Below are 18,279 nucleotides of genomic sequence, written 5' to 3' on the forward strand. Positions count from 1 at the left end.
TTGTATAACAAGTAAATTGCGCTCAATTACCTAGAACACCCCTATTTTGTAAGTGATCTCTATTAGTGGGTCAGATAAATAACATGAATGGTGCAGTTATTTCAATAAATTTATTGCAATGACTGCACCATTCATGTTATTTATCTGACACACTAATAGATATCACTTACAAAATAGGTGTGTTCTAGGATTTTTACATTGTGCCTAGGGCGCCGAGGACCCTAGCACCGGCCCTGCCTCCATGTAGTATATATGTTCTCCCCATCCAATGTGGGGGGAGATAAATCATGTACATCACTTACTTTTTCCCCTTGAAGAAATAGGCAGAGTATTAACCCCCATCAGGTTAAGAGCTACTTGCTCTATAATTGCTGGACCAGCTGATATAGGAATTTCAACCATGTGGATCCTCATTCACTAATATTCTTCCCAGTCTTTCATGAAGTAGTGTAGGGTTAGGACACAAACAAGAAGACTGAAGACCTAGGTTATCAATGATGGTACATACAATACATTGGAATATTTGTTATTTGGAAGTAAAGCCAGTTGCAAATTAAATATGGATTGACGTAAAAGGATGAAGTCCAGAATCTGATGTTTTTAGTGGCAATCCCTATCTTGTTACCTGGCTACTGAGACAGGTCTTTTACATCCATCAATGTTTTCTTAACTTTTACTGGCTTTAAATAGTACATACTTGGTTTTAGCCTAGATTTCTGACACTCAAACATTTTGGAATCTACCTGTAAAAGCATCTAGACCTCTCTTACAACATCCATTTCACTTTGGTCCATGGACACATCAATGGAACTACCCCATTCAATAACTCTATAGTCATTTACGTGCTGTGGAATAGTTTTTCTAAGATGTGTCATTTTATCCTTTTAAATGTCTTTGACCCAATGCTTTTTCCGGTGTACTGGCATCTCCTTCACACCATTTACTATTTACCACTTCACAGATGAATAACAGATGCCCCTTAGATTCTGTGTCATGAGAAGTTGTCTCCCCTTAGTTAGCCCACTGAGCATATAAATTCATGTGTGGTGCAGTATATGGCAGGGGAACATGTATACCATATACATACGGAGAAAATCCATTGTGGTCTCCTGCCACAGTCAAGGATACTTGTCTTGGAGTTTATTTTGCTCACGCCAGACCTCATCCTCCCCCCAAGTTGTGGTAAGTCGGATGCCAATATTAGCCCAATATAGTATAATATATAGTATATAACATATAATATATCCCTATCTGTCAATGAGGAAGATAAAAACATTCGAGTCTGCCACATTTTGCCACATTAAACTGCCTTGCTTCTAAATGGAAAATAAACTAGAGAACCAGAAGAAAATAAAATTAGTGGTTGCCAGCACTTATCCGCACTTGTACAAATCTGAACATATTCAGCACAATAGAAATATGAGGTTTTGGTTCATAATTTGATCAAACATTTATACTCACAAGCCAACATTAAGGGTCCTCATATTTTGCGAGTCCCTACACTCACATCTATGCTTCAGATATCACTAAAAAACAGTTAAAATTATGTACACTCAGAGGCTAAAATGTGACAAGTGGTTTGGTTTTGCAACATATGCAAAACCAAACCACTGTCATATGTAGCTTCTAACTAGTGAGGTAATTGCCCTTAAGACTCATTTCTTTATTCAAGTCTATCAGTCCTCCTAACTCTCTTGTCCTGGCTCTCTCCCCTAGTTAGTACCACCTTATTTGTGTCTCCCCCTTCCCTTTAGGTTGTTAGCTTTCATGAGCAGGGCCCTCTTTCCTTGTGTGCTCCTTCTACTGTTCCTTCACCCTCTGTACCTCTTGGCCTGCTTCGCTAGCCCTGTTTTCCCTGTTTTTTTTAAGCTTCGGCCTTCTTCTTGCTGATTTCTACCATCCCTTTCACTATCTGTCAGATATAATCTGATTTGCTTTACCATATCACCTGTGTTTGTATATATTTGTGTATCATGTTGTGTCTTGGTTCTGTTTTCTCGTATATGTAATGTACGGCACTGCAGACCCTTTGTGGCGCCTTATAAGTCAAAGATAATAATAATAATAATAATAATTGCACATGAATTTAATAGCATGTTAGTGATGCCTGAAGCACAGATGTGAGTATATGCAGCTCGAAAACACAATTATAAAACGTATCCCGCAAACCCTTGACGTCAGGTTGCATTCTTAAAAGTTTTGACCAAAGTATGAGCCATAAGCTCAGATTTCTTTTGTACAGATATTTTCAGGCTTGTAATGGTAAGGATAAATGGATTCATATAGTGCATTTATATTGTCATGCAACTGGTACGTAGGCATTATTTATTATCTACTTTTCCTTTTTGCTTCTAAATCAAGCAATTCTTTAACAGACTAATTTATGTGGACATGTCATGATTCCCTTCACTAGCAAAATATGTTTGGCAACCACCACTCTCATCATGACACACGCAGCCCTAAGTGTGCCCACAAGTGTGGTACATTTAATTCTGTGTAAGAGACAGTCAGCAGGTGCCAGACGGTATCATGGCTACAATAGGCTAAAAGTATATATATCTATGTCTGAAGAATATCATCATTTAACTAAGTAGTTTGATATTTTACATATAAAATTATACGCAGTCCTGAAAACATATGTCTCAACATGCACACTTAAACATACTTGTCAACTTTATGTAGCTGGCACCTGGGAGATCCTGGGGAAGGGGTGTGGTGGGAGAGCGGGACAATTCACGTCATTTTGGCCCATCATCGTCACGTTGGGTGGGGCAAAATGACATAATTCTGCATGAATTGCGTCATTTTGACACCTGACGGGCAGGATGCGGGAGACTTGCCTATTCTCCCGGGTGCCCGGGAGATCTACCCGGAATTCCGGAGTCTCCCAGACATTCCAGGAGAGTGGACAAGTTAGCGCTTAAGCATGCACAAAGTATTTCAATTATGTGTTTTCATGTACTGTGATTAAAAAAAACCCACAAATACAGTAAATACATTTGTTAACAATGCTAAATGTCCATTAGCAGAAAAGACATTTAATGCAATGGAATTTCATTTCAACTAAAAGAGCATAAATAGCACACATAATTGCACAATGTAAAATAATCTAGAAATGTCTGGAACTTAGCTTACTACTGCATTCATTTACAGAAACGTTCAGTCAAATTAATGGCTGGTTGAGAGATGAAATCAGCAATTTTATCGGCAACCTAATTAAAACCTGTGAACTAAAGAACTGCTGGTTTTCTAATAGGAAATGAAACTAGCGTTGATTTTCCATTCCTCCTTCCCTCCCTCTCCTGTGTCTCTCTGTCAGTCTACCCCACCCCTTAGATTGTACGCTCCTTTGAGCAGGGTCTTCTCTCCTCCTGTCTTCTGCACTTTTAACTCTGCTCGCCAGCTTCCCTGCCTTCCTCCTTGAGGACCCTCTTCTCCCGTCCCCTCTCGCTCCCTCCTCTTCCCCCTGGGGGTCTCCCTCTCATACGTGCCCCCCCTCCTTGGGGCCGTTGTTGGCAGACATCCCCCTCTCCCCATCCCTCTAGCTGTGCCTTGAGCTCACTGAGTTACTGTGATTATTGTTTACTGTACTGTGCTGTCTCACCTCGTATTGTAATTTTGTTTGTCCCTGTACAGCGCCGCGGACACCTAGTGGCGCCCTATAAATAAAAATTAATAATAATAATAATAATAATAATTTACTTGCCAAATCTAAAATAAAGGACTTTCAACAGCAATACCTAACAAAGTGAATGTAACTTCCAAGAGACATAGCTAGCAAATTGAATAATTTAACAGTGACTAAAATACATATACTGTATTAAAGCAGATGTTATGTGCTTCTCCTACCTGGTCTGATTTCTGCTGCGTCATATGGGATGTCCATTCCCACATCATCCAATAAAATTGATCTGAAAGAAGAACATTCCATAAGTTGATGTGTTTTGATCTTGAAGAAAATAAAAATGAAACAATGGTGGAATTTTGAAGCATTTAATGTTGCAAAATACATAACAGTACAGTCTAACATTAGTTACTATCACTCCATTACTGAATTCAATTTGAAATAACACAATAATATGGTGTATGGACATGCTTTATCATTAATTTTAGAAAAGCTTACTGCAGAATATATTGGAGCTTATGTGCTCTCCCCTCCAGTCACTACTGAAAAGTGGCTTTGCGCATGCGTGACCACTTTGCACTAGTGACTGGAGTTTTAAGGTAAGTAAAGTCATCGCTGGGACAGCCTCCTATTGTATGCCCTGTCCCAGGATAATTTTTTTTATAAATGATTACGAAAAATGAACTGCCATCGGTGCGATGACAGAAGATTCAGAAATGTGCCCCATAAGGTGGAACTTACTCAAACTGGGAAGGTTACTATGAAATCTAGATGATAATAATCTGATTGCTATATTGGAACAGGAACCTGAGATTATCAGGAAATGCAATGAGTCTATACAGTAGTTGCCTTAAGAATTTTTTTTATCCCAAATATTAAGATCATGTAAAACAATTAGATTCAAAAACTCTTTCAAAATCTGGACATCCAAAAAACTGGATGTAAATGCGCCGTTTGGTTTAAGCGTTACCATACCTTATTCATATTCAGTAATTGCTCCTAATAAAGATCACTCAAGTCAATAGAAAAGTCTCAATTGTGTACTGCTAATTCTCAGAGACTCAATACAAATATACAATTTCAATTACATTTTGCCATTTTGTTTATTAATTTGAACGTACAGGAGCTTATTTAGAGTTTGACGCACATTAATATTTTTGGCTGATTGCCAATCAGAAGTGGCAGGCACTGTAATGTGGGCGGGAACATATTGTGAGTGGCAGTGTAGTATGGGTTAGAATATACTGTGGGTGTCAGTGTAGTGTCTGTGGGAATATAGAGTGGGTGAGAGTGTAGTGTAAATGAGAGCTTAGTGTGGGTGTCAGTATAGAGTGGATGGTAACATAATGTGAGTGTCAGAGTAGTGTGAGTTGAAGCAGTGTGGGTATCAGTCTAGTGTGAGTGGAAGCATAGAGTGGGTGTCAGTGTAGTTAAGTGGGAACATAGTGTGGGTGTCAGTGTAGTGTTGGAGGGAAAGTAGTGTTGGTGATAGTGCAGTATGAGTGGGAACATAGCCTTCGGAACACAGTAAGCCTAGAAAGCACAGCAGAAGAATGCACAGTTTTCAGGAACGCCCCGTCAGCCGGTCTGTGTCAGAATTTTTTTTACGCGGACGCCTTCCCCTTTAGCCTCTAATTTCCTACTCTGAACAGAGTAGGGCTCAGAATAGTTGCTTTGGTACGTGAGGTGGCACATGCACAGTGAAGCCCTAAAGGGGCATATGTGAAATTCCAGATGGTTTTGGGTGCTAAAAATGTCAGTGTTGACCCTGAGTGAGAGCATAGTGTGGGTGTCAGTGTTGCTGTGCTAGCGGGATTAAGAATACAACTTGACCAGATGTAGTCCTACATAGTGTAGTCAGTACATACTAACACTTGTTTCCAGCTCTGAATAGAAATTAAATGCTGCCTGTAGTATTTTGGTCCAGGAAAATACGGAAAGAGTTTCCAGCGCTACTGCCTGTAGTCACATAGACTACAATGTGTAGAACATATAAATAGTGTGACAAATATCATAAACAATTACTTATATTTTGCTGAAGTATAGATCCATTTTCCACTGCAGTTGTGATATGTGAGATAAAAAATAAAAAATTAAAACAAAACATAGTGTGATATTGCTTCAAACAAAGAGAAACATCTGTTTGTATTACAAATAATTAAACTAGCAATTCTTTTTGTGAATAACTTGAATTGTGCTGGCACTGTGTATCTCTTACGGAATTCCACTTACTAGACAACCAACGGTAAATTTCTTCGTTCACCTTAAAAATCCCCTTTTGTTCGTGCACTTACTAGAACAAGAGGCAGGACAGGTGTTTTATAAAAGTGTTTGGTAATGCTCTTTTTCCTCTGTGATGTTGTTTTGGGTTTTCTTAAAGAAATCTGCCAAGCCAATTCCTTTTCATAGGGAGATTTTCTATTTCTGCTTTTCACACTTAACAACTACAACTGAATTATCCTGAGGTTAAGTGATGTTTCAATAAAAACAACGTTTGTCCCATTTTTGGCAAAGTCTATGTGAATTCAGGCGTAGTTCTTTCCATATTCTTCTATATACATATTTGCATAAGAACATTTGTGTGGTTCTTCTTAGAAGCAGATAGCAGCCATTGTCATAAGTGCGCTTCACCACCTTCAACACAATATTTTTTCTACCATTTTGGTCCTGGACTTGAAACAAATATCAGTGTGTACTGACAGCACATTTACCATAGAAATCACTGTTCTTCATTTAGTGAATCATCATCACCTATATTTTTATATAGCACCACTAAATCCGCAGCACTGTACAGAGAACTCATTCACATCAGTCCCTGCCCCATTGGAGCTTACAATCTAAATCCCCTAACTTACACACACACACACACAGATACTAAGGGCAATTTAATAGCAGCCAATTAACCTAGCAGTATGTTTTTGGAGTGTGGAAGGAAACCGGAGCACCCAGAGGAAACCCACGCAAACATGGGGAGAACATACAAACTCCACACAGATAAGGCCATGGTCGGGAATCGAACCCATGACTCCAGTGCTGTGAGGCAGAAGTGCCTCACAGAAAATTTGTTTCTGCACTTCACTGTCAAAGACCATTTGGCTCACATATGCATACTACCCCATAAACACATTTTTGCCCCTTTACACACATGCATTCTGTCCCAGGTATGTATATATGTCATATTAATACTGCAGTCACTATCACTAGTGAACCAATTTTCCTTAGAATTATGAACTGAAAAGTTTATCCATTTATGTTTCACTGAACATTTACAGAAATGTATATTAGAGAGAGTCAATATTTTAGTGTGTAGTCTTATTGCCATGCATTTTATTTTAGTTTGCACACTTTGATTTTTGCAATAATAATTTGGTTGATTGTTAAAATCTTATTTCATAAGATTCATGTCTATTTATATATGTGGTACCTCTACACTTGTTTGAATGACATCTCCTACATTTCTCAACCTTACATGTATTTTCCTGTCCATACACATAAATTCTGACCCATACACACGCAATCTACCTGAGCGATGCAGCAGCTCCCTATCATTGATAGACTGGAAGCGTGCAGCGCACCCAATGATGTCATAGTAGTAATGGAAGCCCTTTCTTTCAGTGAATGGGAGCTGTTGCATCACATGATCGGCAGCAGGGACTCTGCGTGAGGTAAAAGAAGCACCAGAGACAGAACAGGGAAAACAAGGATGGGCCTTTGTCATGGATGCAGTGTAGGCCCTTGAACATACATGCCAACTCTCCTGGAAAGTCCGGATTCTGGATGTGTCTCCCGAACTCCCGGGAGAGTATGACAGCCTCCCGCATCTGCTCACTTCCTCCCGCATCTGAAGTGGACAGAATTAAATCCAAAATGCTGCGGTTCCCTGAGAAACGCAGCATTTGGTCCCGCCCCCGCTGTAAAATGATGCATTTGTGTCATTACATCACGGGGGCATGGCCAAAATGACACAATTTTCTGACCCCCATCGCCCACATGCCCACCTTCCCCCCAGGCAGTTCCCGGACGCCGCCTACCATAAGTTGGCAAGTATGCCCTTGAATCAAGGGGCCTGCATAGAACCCCTGGACTCATGGGCCTGTGTGTACTACGCACCCTGCACCCATGGTAGATATGCCACTGTGTAACCGTATCTTTTTCTTTTGTGTAAATATTAATATGCTGAGAAATCCTGCTCTGTAGATTATTATGTTGATAACATTGGATTGTGAACAATATTGTGTAAACACACGTGTTTACTGAGGTCAGTGCCTACTATTATTAAATTACATCTCATGCTATTAAGTAAAACATTCACTGCCCGGTGTGTTTAGTTTCTGTGTGATACAAACAAACATAGAGTAAATGATCAGCTAGCTGAAATGTGCAAGGGACACACATACAATATACCAAATTATTCAGAATGTAAGGGAAGTATACTGGATTAGCAGCAAACTTCCTCCTGAGATTCCTGTGATGAGTAATTTACAACAATCTACCCTAGCTGCTTTTAATGTTATTCAACACTTATTCCCTTTGTCATTAACAGTGAACAGTCAATTGGATTTCAAAGAACCCAAACCATTTTAGCAGTTACAATGTTCATTATAGCAGACAGGGGAAAGAAGTAGTGTGTAATCTTTTTTTAAACATCCAACCATAAAAACAAAAAATACAATAATTATTAATAATTAATCAATTAATACAAAATTATTAATTATAATAATAAAAAATATTTATTTTGTAATTGAAAATGTATTTTCAAACCACTATACTTTGCCTCTTCAAACCAAAAAAAATACTTAATGATCATAAAATGAAAATCTAAGCCACATTTTACTAGTAGTCCATTGAACCAGAGGTAGTTAGCTTATTGCTACAAGAAACTATTGCCCCTGGAGTTTTGTCTCAAGATTCCTTATAGCTTTGTCTATTATTACATAGTTATTAAAGTCTCTTGACCACTCGTTTGGTTCATTTTGGTGATTTTAAAACTGTCCCAAAATATAACTGTGAGATGTCGCTTTAAAATTAAAATTAGATAAGGCAACCTCCTGCACACGTTAGAAACAATAGCTTTTTGATCGTTAGTACATTCAAACAACAATCTTTAAAAGCTGAAATAGTCATGAAATGCACTGTCAAAAGCTGACTTTTGAAGGGTTTTAATTCAAAAATTAAAAACAACCAGGTCCACAACTGAACATACAGACTTGAAGGGCCTGATTCATTAAGGCAAGCAAAGCAAAAGAAAACTGAGAAAATTTGCACCTTGGCAAAACCATGTTGCATTGGAGGGGGAGATATTTATAGTTGGGCTAGACATGCTTAGATCAACTTTAATTTTCAGTGTAAAAGTAAAGCTATCAATTATTTATATGCTACATGAAAAATCAGCCAGTATTTTTCTTATGTGCAAAGTAATAAACTAATTTACATAACCTGCATTGTAACATGGTTTGTCCAGGACCAAATTTACTCCTTTATTTTTTGCTTTGCCTTTCTTAATGAATCAGTCCTTTAGTGATAACAAACGACAGGTGCGGGCTGGGCCGGGGTGCAGAACAAAAAAATATTATTTTGGGCCGGTCCCTACAGTCAGACTAGGTGGCTGGCCTGACCCCCGGCCACTTTCTCCCGTTGGCCACGGATTCTTAGATCCGCCCCCCCCCCTCCCAATCTGTGCGCCATTCTATTATAGTCACATGGGATGCGCACCACGTGACTGGTGCCGTCCCATGTGTGAAGAAGAGAGGAATAATCTGCACGGCGCGCGGATGGAACCAGGTAAATGAGGGGAGTGCGGTAGTAGTATGTGTATGAATGTAGTGTGTGTCAGCATATGAATGTAGTGTGTGTTTGTGGTCAGCATATGAATATAGTGTGTGTGAGGGGGCCAGAAAATGAATATAGTGCGTGTGAGGGGGCCAGTAAAGGAATGTAGTGCATGTGAGGGGACCAGCAAATGAATGTAGTGTGTGTGAGGGGCCCAGAAAATGAATGTAGTGTGTGTGAGGAACGGGGGGTCTTCATATAATGTGGGAGGTAGGCTTTTAATTGAATTGTGGAGTGCAGGTGGGGGCTAATTATTGGGTGCTATTTTATTTGTGGGGTGATGGTGGGGCAATTTAATCTAATTAACCTATGAATTTATGATGGGGTAATTGGATCTATAATTTAATTCTGGGGTGGCTTGGGATTTATTTATTAATTGTGGGCTGTTTTGGAATGAGGTCTATTAATTAAATGTGATTATGAATTATTTAATGCCTGTGAGTGTTGTGGGAAATGGTTATATTTGTTAAATGTAAATGCTAATTAAATTATTGCTGGGGCTGTTTGGAGGTAGGGAGTTTATTTATTAAATGTATATGCTATTAATTTAATGTCGGGGCTTGTTGGAGGGAAATAGATCTATTTATCAAATGTGAATACAATTATTTTAATGTTGGGGTTGGAGGGAGGCCTAATTATAAAACGTAGGTGCTATTTTGATTTAATAGGTTGGAGTTTTCTAACTTTCATGTACCCATTTCTTTCCAAAGAGGGCTCCCAACATTCCAGGATCCAGACAAGCAGCAACTGATCTAAAGACACCAACAGCCACAGGTGGTGAAAGTGACAAGAACAGGTAGGAGAGAGTAAGACAGTCTACCAACTTTTCTGAATCTGTTGGAGAAGTGCATAATTTGGGTGACTGTCTCACTTAGTCAGGATTTGGTCTGACTAGAAAGACAGTTGGGAGGTATGTCTTGCTTCACACTGTACTACTCGTGAAGGCAGAACTGCATGCACCAAAATACAGAAACCTTGGCGCTGAATAATTGTCACATATGGAAAGAGATGAACCCTGCAGCTATCAAGTGGTGGTGCTGACACCCCTATAATATATATAAATTGGAAACAAAAAATGGAGACAGCGCTGGGAAAATCTCAGACCAAGACAAACATCATAGGTGAGATGTCAGTCAATACAATAATCTCCAAGTAATACAACCAAAGGAGACTCTGGAGATTATATACCAATGATTTAATCACATACACAATAGAGGATAAATACACATCTCTGTTATCTCTAATTTAAGTATAAAAATTCCATCATAAAAAATACATTCCAAACAATAAAAATATTCTTCAATAAATATACCATCGATGGTTTGCCTATAATAGCGTTGCAATAGAAAGTAAAAATAAAAAGTAATATTAAAAAGGGGGGATACAAATATTGATAGATGTTCCTAAATAGGCCTATAAAACCAATAAGTATATTTGCACAAGGTGGATTATCGACAGAAATCCAATGGTATGGAAGAAAATAAATAACAGCAAATAGGAGACTACATAGATGTTAAGGATGTGTGAAACACAATCTTACTGATTTACATGAAGTCCCCCGGTATTGTGGATAGAATGGAATATGTCCAGGTAAATCTTCAATCAGATGTTAAGTCTGGGAACTTAGTACCTCCACAATCCTCATAAAATGCCAAACTTGCCTTAAATGTTAGAGGGATCCCAATTGCAACTCCTTAATAGTATTAGTCGCAGCATGCCAGCTTGCTAGCTCCGCTGTAGAAAGATCAGTAGAAACAGGTGCGCACCTGATGTTAGTCCGTGGAAAACAGAATAGACGCCGGAGTGTTCCTAATGTGTCCTTGGTCAACGTACTCGCATCAATGGATAGGACTGGGTCACTCCTCGGCTAATCAAAAATGTAGATAAAGCACAGATAGCTTACAGCATGTGCTGGTATGGTAACAGATGGCTGTTAATCCGTATGAAACAGAATAGACGCCAGAGTGTTCCTGATGTGTCCTTAGTCAGCGTACTCGCATCAATAGATAGGACTGGGTCACTTCTCGGCTAATCAAGGTATAAATAAGCACAGATAGCTTGCAGCATGTGCTGGTATGGTAACAAATGGCAACGCGTTTCGTCCACCGTACTGTGGACTTTCTCAAGCCTCAAGAACTGCATGCACCTAACAGTAGTGCACACAGTATTGCCTGTGTATTTGTCTAACATGATAACCATGTCCCCCTGTCTAGAGTACACCCTGGCCCCCCAGCTCTAGGCCAGGGTGTCAGATTGACACCTAGTGCTCTGCTACTCCTCCCAGTAGCACCCATCCTATTATTTGTTTTAGGTTAACCCTAAAACAAACAATAACCTTATTAGTATATAGTGCGAAGCAAAAAAACAAGCCCTTTTGCTGGCAAAAACATCTTTGGGTGTATTTACTAAACTGCGGGTTTGAAAAAGTGGAGATGTTGCATATAGCAACCAATCAGATTCTAGTTATCATTTATTTAGTTCATTGTACAAAATTACAGCTAGAATCTGATTGGTTGCTACACGCAATATCACCAATTTTTCAAACCCGCAATTTAGTAAATATACCCCCAATTTTTTAAAGCAAAAGGGCTTTTTGCATTTTCATAAATCAGCCCCAATGTTCAGTACTGTCATCGAACATTATTATATAATCTATTGCTATATGATTTATACCCCATTATAATCAGCTAGGTATGTGTAAAAATAATTAAAGAAATAAAGTGCTGCAGGGAGAAGGAACATTTAAAATAAAATGCAATATAAAGTGAGGTATGTTTTTTGCTGCATTATTTGTTTTCATTATTTAAGATATATCAGTTATAATTATAAAGTATTGCTGGCTTAAGCAACACTAAAATAGCCTTCTTTATATTGATAAATACATATTGTACCAAAAACCACACTTTAAGGATGGGCCGATACTTATGGGCCAGTGTAATGTGCTTGCCCCCCGGGCTAAAGTCTGCCAGCCCTCCCCTGACAAACGACCTTAGCTCACAAGTCAACAATCTTACACAAGAAACTGCCTGAGCAGTAATTTCCATAGTTATGTTCAACATTTTACAGTGCCAAGAAACTAAAAACAAGTATACTTTTTGTTTTATATTCTCTGGTAGATGCCAGCATTAGCAAATGCTTATAAAAAAAATCTGAAAAGACAAATGTAATACAATAGAACACTGCAGGGCATTTAGAAGACAACTTGCATGGTTTCAATCTGTATTACTATTTGGCAAATGTAGCAAGTGAGGAAAAGATTTTTATTTATTTATTTTCATTTATTTTATGAAAAGGCAATCCAGGGTGTGGAGACGCCGGCTCCACACACGGGCCGCGGGCCAATCACGGCGCCCGCCCACGGACCAATCACGGCTCCCGGCCGTGATGAGGTCATAGGGAAGCGCCTGGCCCGGGGATATCGTCGGCGGCCACGTGGGAAGCGTCCTGTTCGGCGGGAAGTGAAGCTGGAGGAAGGACGTCCGGACACAGCAGCAGCAGCAGCACCCTCAGCAGCAGCACCCACGGTAGCAGCAGCAGCAGCAGCACCCACAGTAGCAGCAGCACCCACAGTAGCAGCAGCAGCAGCAGCACCCACGGTGGCAGCAGCCGCACCCACGGTAGCAGCAGCAGCACCCTCAGCAGCAGCACCCACGGTAGCAGCAGCAGCAGCAGCACCCACAGTAGCAGCAGCAGCAGCAGCACCCACGGTGGCAGCAGCAGCACCCACAGTAGCAGCGTCAGCAGGACCGAAGTTACGCTGACGTCGCGAGCGGAGGACCTAGACCAGGTAAGACCCCAGTGGGGACCACCCCTCCCGGGCCCACGCCCGCATCCTATCGGACACTCTTTACCCGGGCCCAGGGCCTTCTGCCGGCGTCCATTAAGTCTGCCTTTCCATTTGGTAGCTCCCGTTAGACCCAATAGGGCACCAGGCCCTGAGTAGATTCCCTAGGGCGCGACGCCCTCAGGTCACCCCTGGGCTTTAGGCCCTGCCTTGGAAGTCTGTCTTTGTTCCCTCTCTCCCTTTTCCTAACCGTATCACCCTTGGGGCAGAGTAGGACAGGAACACACACACTCTGCTTTGATATCACACTTTTCCGTGTTAATAGTGTCCTGGGTACTGTACTGTGCAATTGAGTATTGTATTGTGAGTATTGTACTGTCAATTGAGTATTGTATTGGGGGTATTGTACGGTGTAGTGGGCGGTTGGGGCGTGTTGTGTCTCCCTGCAGGGGTCGGAAAGTGGTGTGTTGGGACTGATCGCCGGGTGGACTCAACTCGTTCCCGAGCCGTGCGTACGGCCTAGAAAGGGCAAGTAGGCAAGCTACGTCCCACCCCAGGGAGAAGGACCGAGGAGGGTCTCCCGAGCCGGTAAGTATTGTCTATCCCCTTTCCCTTCCCCCTTCCGTGTAGGCCCTGGTGGGGCAGATCCTTGGGCGGCGGTGTGGCACGACTTCTTCGCGGGCTGGAAGAGATCCAGGTCTCCCTCGGTGCCTTGGAAGTAGTGTAGCACAGCCCTTCTGAGTTCCGAGGGCGGTTCGGGCGTTCCGCGGTTCCACTGGGGCAGTACAGCCCTGCCCTGGTGATTTCCGGGGTTGGTCACGGCCGTCCACGGTTCCATTGGGGTGTCTGGCCTGAGTTCCGGCAAGGTTGCCTGGCGGTTCCAGGGCAGACGGTGCCTCGTGGGGTAAAACGGAGTCCGCCCGCACGCCGGCAGGAGACTGACGGTTCTGGGTGGGGACTGTGATACCTCGCGGCGCACCGCCGGCGGAGTGAGTCTTGTCCCCACACTTGTGGCCCTCCCCAGAGGGGAGTAGGGAGTTCGGGCGAGAACGTTCTCTACCCCGAACTCTTGGAGCCGCGTGGCTTGGCCAGAATAAAACGGAGAGTCGCCAAGCGGGGCTGAGTAACCCTCTAGTCCTGGGCGGCATTCCGGACACCCCCTTCCACTTCCCCCATTGTTTTCGTGCCTCTGTTCCTCTCGCACGCAGGAGGGACCGTGACTGCAGCAGAAGCCTCCTGCACTTGACGGGTTCCGCCCATAGCGACCCTCGGGATCAGGTGAGAACCGTTCCCCATTACAGGGGATCCTTTGAGACGTTCTTCGGGAGTACCGCTCTCACATTTGGCGTAGTCGGCAGGATCCCGACAGGTAACTATGGAGCCCACGGGCAACAACAACGCTCCAGAGGGCCGGCCGTCTGGAAGGCCGGCGAGCGAGGAGGATCTGCCTAGTGCCGCCGGGAACGTCCCACGCGACGTGGAACCGGTAGGGGAGCCGGCGGAGCGCTCCCGAGTTGTAGCGATAGGGGCGGCTCTTTCTCACGTACCGAAGTTCGATGGTACGAACATAACGTTAGCCGACTGGGAGATGCAGTTACGAATGGTCATCCGGCTATATGGTGTGCCCCCAGATATGCAAGCGGAAGTGGCCGTGCTCGCCTTGGAGGGAGATGCCCGCCAGGCCGCACTTCTATGTGAGCCTGAACAGCGAAAGACTTTGGCGGATGTGTTGAGGGTCTTAAGCGATGTGTATGGGGACAAGTCTACCACCGCGACCCTGCGCAAACGTTTTTTTACCCGATTCGAGAGGAGGAGACCATCCCCAAATTCGCTATAGCCCTCCAAGGCCTGCTGGCGAATTTAAAGAAAAAGGACACTAAGGTATTGGGAGAAACAGATACCGTACTACGGGATCAATTTATCAACGGCTTACGTAGTGAGCACCTGCGAACCTATATGCAGGACCGATTGGAATTGTTGCCGAGCATGACCTTCCATCAAGCACAAACCACGGTCATCGCCCGGGACGACAATACAGGCAGCGGCCCGAGCACCATGGCCGTGCAGCAGGTCCGCGCCCCCATCCCAGCGTCCTCCGCACCATGGGAAAGCTGCATCCGAGACCTGACGGACGTAATTCTACAGATGAAGGAGGACATGGGACGGATGCAGAAGCGGATCGAGGGAATACCGTCCGGCCGCGGGGATAGAGAGTATCCCCGGAATGAACCAAGGGACGCCCCACGGCGACGCCCAGCGGACGGGCCCCGGTGTTGGCAATGTGGGCAGGTGGGACATCTGGCCCGTAATTGCCCCAACGCCGCACCCAGGCCGACTTTAAACTAGAAACCCTTGCGGTAGTGGGACCCACCGCAAGGGAAGCCGACTCAGAACGACTGATTGTTAATTCGGCTGAATTAGTAGGAGAGTGTCCCGTAGTTGTGGCTCGCTTCCAGGGTCACAACCAGCGTTGCCTATTAGACACCGGGTCCCAGGTCACCACGATGACAGCGGCCTGTTTCCAAAAGAACTATCAACATCTACAACAGGCCCAGACGGGGGACTGGATTCATCTCACGGCCGCCAATAATCTACCCATCCCTGTGGTGGGAGTCGTGTGGATGGAGGTGGAGCTCTACGGGCGCCCGTTGGGGAAGCAGGGCATTGTGGTCATAGACAGCCCGGAACTACGACATGGCCCCGTGATTCTGGGGATGAACATCCTCCGAGGATTAGACCATATGCTGTGGTCCGAGAGGGGTCCGGCTTACTGGAAGAAACTGGGGGTCCAACGACCGGTACAACAGGCGCTACAGCAGGTGAACCGCCTGCGAGTCCCAACATTTCCCCAAGGCCGTCCTGCTCCCCTGGGATCCATCCGCACGAACTATCGGCAGGAGGTGGTCGTTCCCCCTCGGCAGGAGCTCCTGTTGTGGATGAGGGTGGGGACCAAGCGGAGGCTCGAAGGCCGGGAGGTGCTCCTCGAACCGGTATCCTCGGGCGGGACGGAGGAGAGCAACCAGAGGATGCCAATGGTTGGCCGTGCACTGGTCAGGATACGGGAAGGACGAGCCCCCGTTCGTTTCTGTAATATGGGCGACCAACCACAGAAAATACCGCCCAACACCCTGCTGGCCTTGCTCCACCCAACCACCGGAGAAGAGGTGGAAACCACTCAAGATGTGTCGTTGTTCCCCGACCCCCAAAGACCTTGGACCATGGTGGTCCAAGTAGCACCCCCGGAACAACCCACCTCCACCTGGAACGGACGGGTAATCCGTGAAAGCATGGATGTTTCAGAAGGTGACCTACCGCCGAACGAAATCCAACAACTGGAAGCGATGCTGTGGAGAAGACAGCGAGTGTTCTCCCGACACGAGGACGATTTCGGGCTAACGGATCAAATGGAGCACGAGATCCATACGGACGGGGCCGTGCCGGAGAGAGAACGTTACCGTCAAATACCCCCGAAGCTGTACCAGGAGGTCAAGACCATGCTGCGTCAGATGTTGGACAACGGGGTGGTGACTGAAAGCCGTAGTCCCTGGGCGGCACCGATCGTCCTGGTGCGGAAGAAAGATGGCACTGTCCGGTTCTGTGTGGACTATCGGAAGCTTAATCACTGCACCGTGCGCGATGCATACCCATTACCACGCATAGAGGAATCCCTCGCGGCGCTGGGCCGGGCCAAATACTTTTCTACGTTAGATCTGGCAAGCGGCTATTGGCAGGTACCCGTGGCCGAGAAGGACAGGGCAAAGACGGCGTTTATTACACCCATGGGGCTATTCGAATTCCAACGAATGCCGTTTGGGTTAACCAACGCGCCAGCCACCTTCCAGCGACTCATGGAGCGCTGCCTCGGAGATCTGAATTTTGAAGCCCTGTTAATCTACCTGGACGACATCATCGTATTCGCATCCACCCTGGAGGAACACTTAGCCCGCCTAGACCTGGTGTTCCAACGACTGGAACGGTTTGGGCTGAAACTCAAGCCGAGGAAATGCCATCTGCTGAAGGATCAGTTGGAGTACCTGGGCCATGTGGTGTCGCGGGACGGAGTGCATCCCACCCAGGACAAGGTATCCGCGGTGACCAATTGGCCAGCCCCCACGACCATCACGGAGCTTCGAGCGTTTCTGGGCCTCGTTGGGTATTACCGCAGGTTCATCAAGGGATTCTCCAAGATCGCCGGACCATTGTTTGACTTGCTCCGAGGAAGCCCAGCGGGAGCCAAGTCCCGAGTGGAGGCGTGGAATGCCCCCCACGAGGCTGCTTTCACCCAGCTAAAAGAGGAACTTACCCGCGCCCCCGTGTTGGCATACGCCGACTTCAGCCAGCCGTTCATCCTGTACACGGATGGCAGCCACCAAGGGCTAGGAGCAGTACTGGCCCAGATACAGGATGGTAAGGAGCGCGTGATCGCCTATGCCAGCCGGACCTTGCACGACTCCGAGCGAAACCCCGCCAATTACAGCTCCTTCAAACTGGAGTTCTTGGCAGTCGTGTGGGCCATGACCGAAAAATTTGCAGAGTACTTAACGGCCGCGGAGGTGGAGGTAGTCACCGATAACAGTGCACTGGTGCACCTGGACTCGGCCAAATTAGGAGCCTTAGAACAACGGTGGCGAGCCCGCTTGGCCAAGTTCTCTCATCGCTTCCGCTATCGCCCCGGCCGGAATAACGGCAACGCCGACGCACTCTCCAGATTCCCAGTGGTCATGACAACTCACTCCAAAGACGAAGAAGAGGAAGAAGTGGAAATCCCAAACTTCACGCGGTTTCACAAAATGGTCTCCAAGACACCGCTAGACGCCAGAATATGCGCCACCCTCCTTGCCAACCAGATGCCAGACTGGGCCGCAGAACAACAACGGGACCCCGGTATACGCCAGGTCTTCCAGTGGTGCCAGCAGGGACACTGGCCCTCGAAGGGGGAGAGGAAGCGCCTGCCGGTGAGCGAACAGAAACTTGTGGAGCATTGGAACCAGCTGGCGGTGCACGAGGGCGTGCTGCGACGCCGCGCCTATTTGGAACACGA

The 18,279-nt window shown here is 45.0% G+C and overlaps 1 protein-coding gene across 13 annotated transcripts in view; it reads right to left on the reverse strand.

Moving 5' to 3' along the window:
* LOC142155213 (protein prune homolog 2) overlaps window positions 1-18,279 on the reverse strand; it is a 132,032-nt gene that overhangs the window by 78,602 nt on the left and 35,151 nt on the right. For all 13 annotated transcript variants that reach the window (XR_012691717.1, XM_075211016.1, XM_075211017.1 and 10 more), the window contains one exon: window positions 3,850-3,911. Coding sequence is in view for 12 of the 13 variants with exons in the window: in XM_075211016.1 (XP_075067117.1) it covers window positions 3,850-3,911 (62 nt within the window). In the remaining variant the exon portion in view is untranslated. The remainder of the gene's footprint in view (window positions 1-3,849; window positions 3,912-18,279) is intronic.

Source organism: Mixophyes fleayi, chromosome 1 (genome assembly GCF_038048845.1).
Source record: "Mixophyes fleayi isolate aMixFle1 chromosome 1, aMixFle1.hap1, whole genome shotgun sequence".
Taxonomy (NCBI): Eukaryota; Metazoa; Chordata; class Amphibia; order Anura; family Limnodynastidae; genus Mixophyes; species Mixophyes fleayi.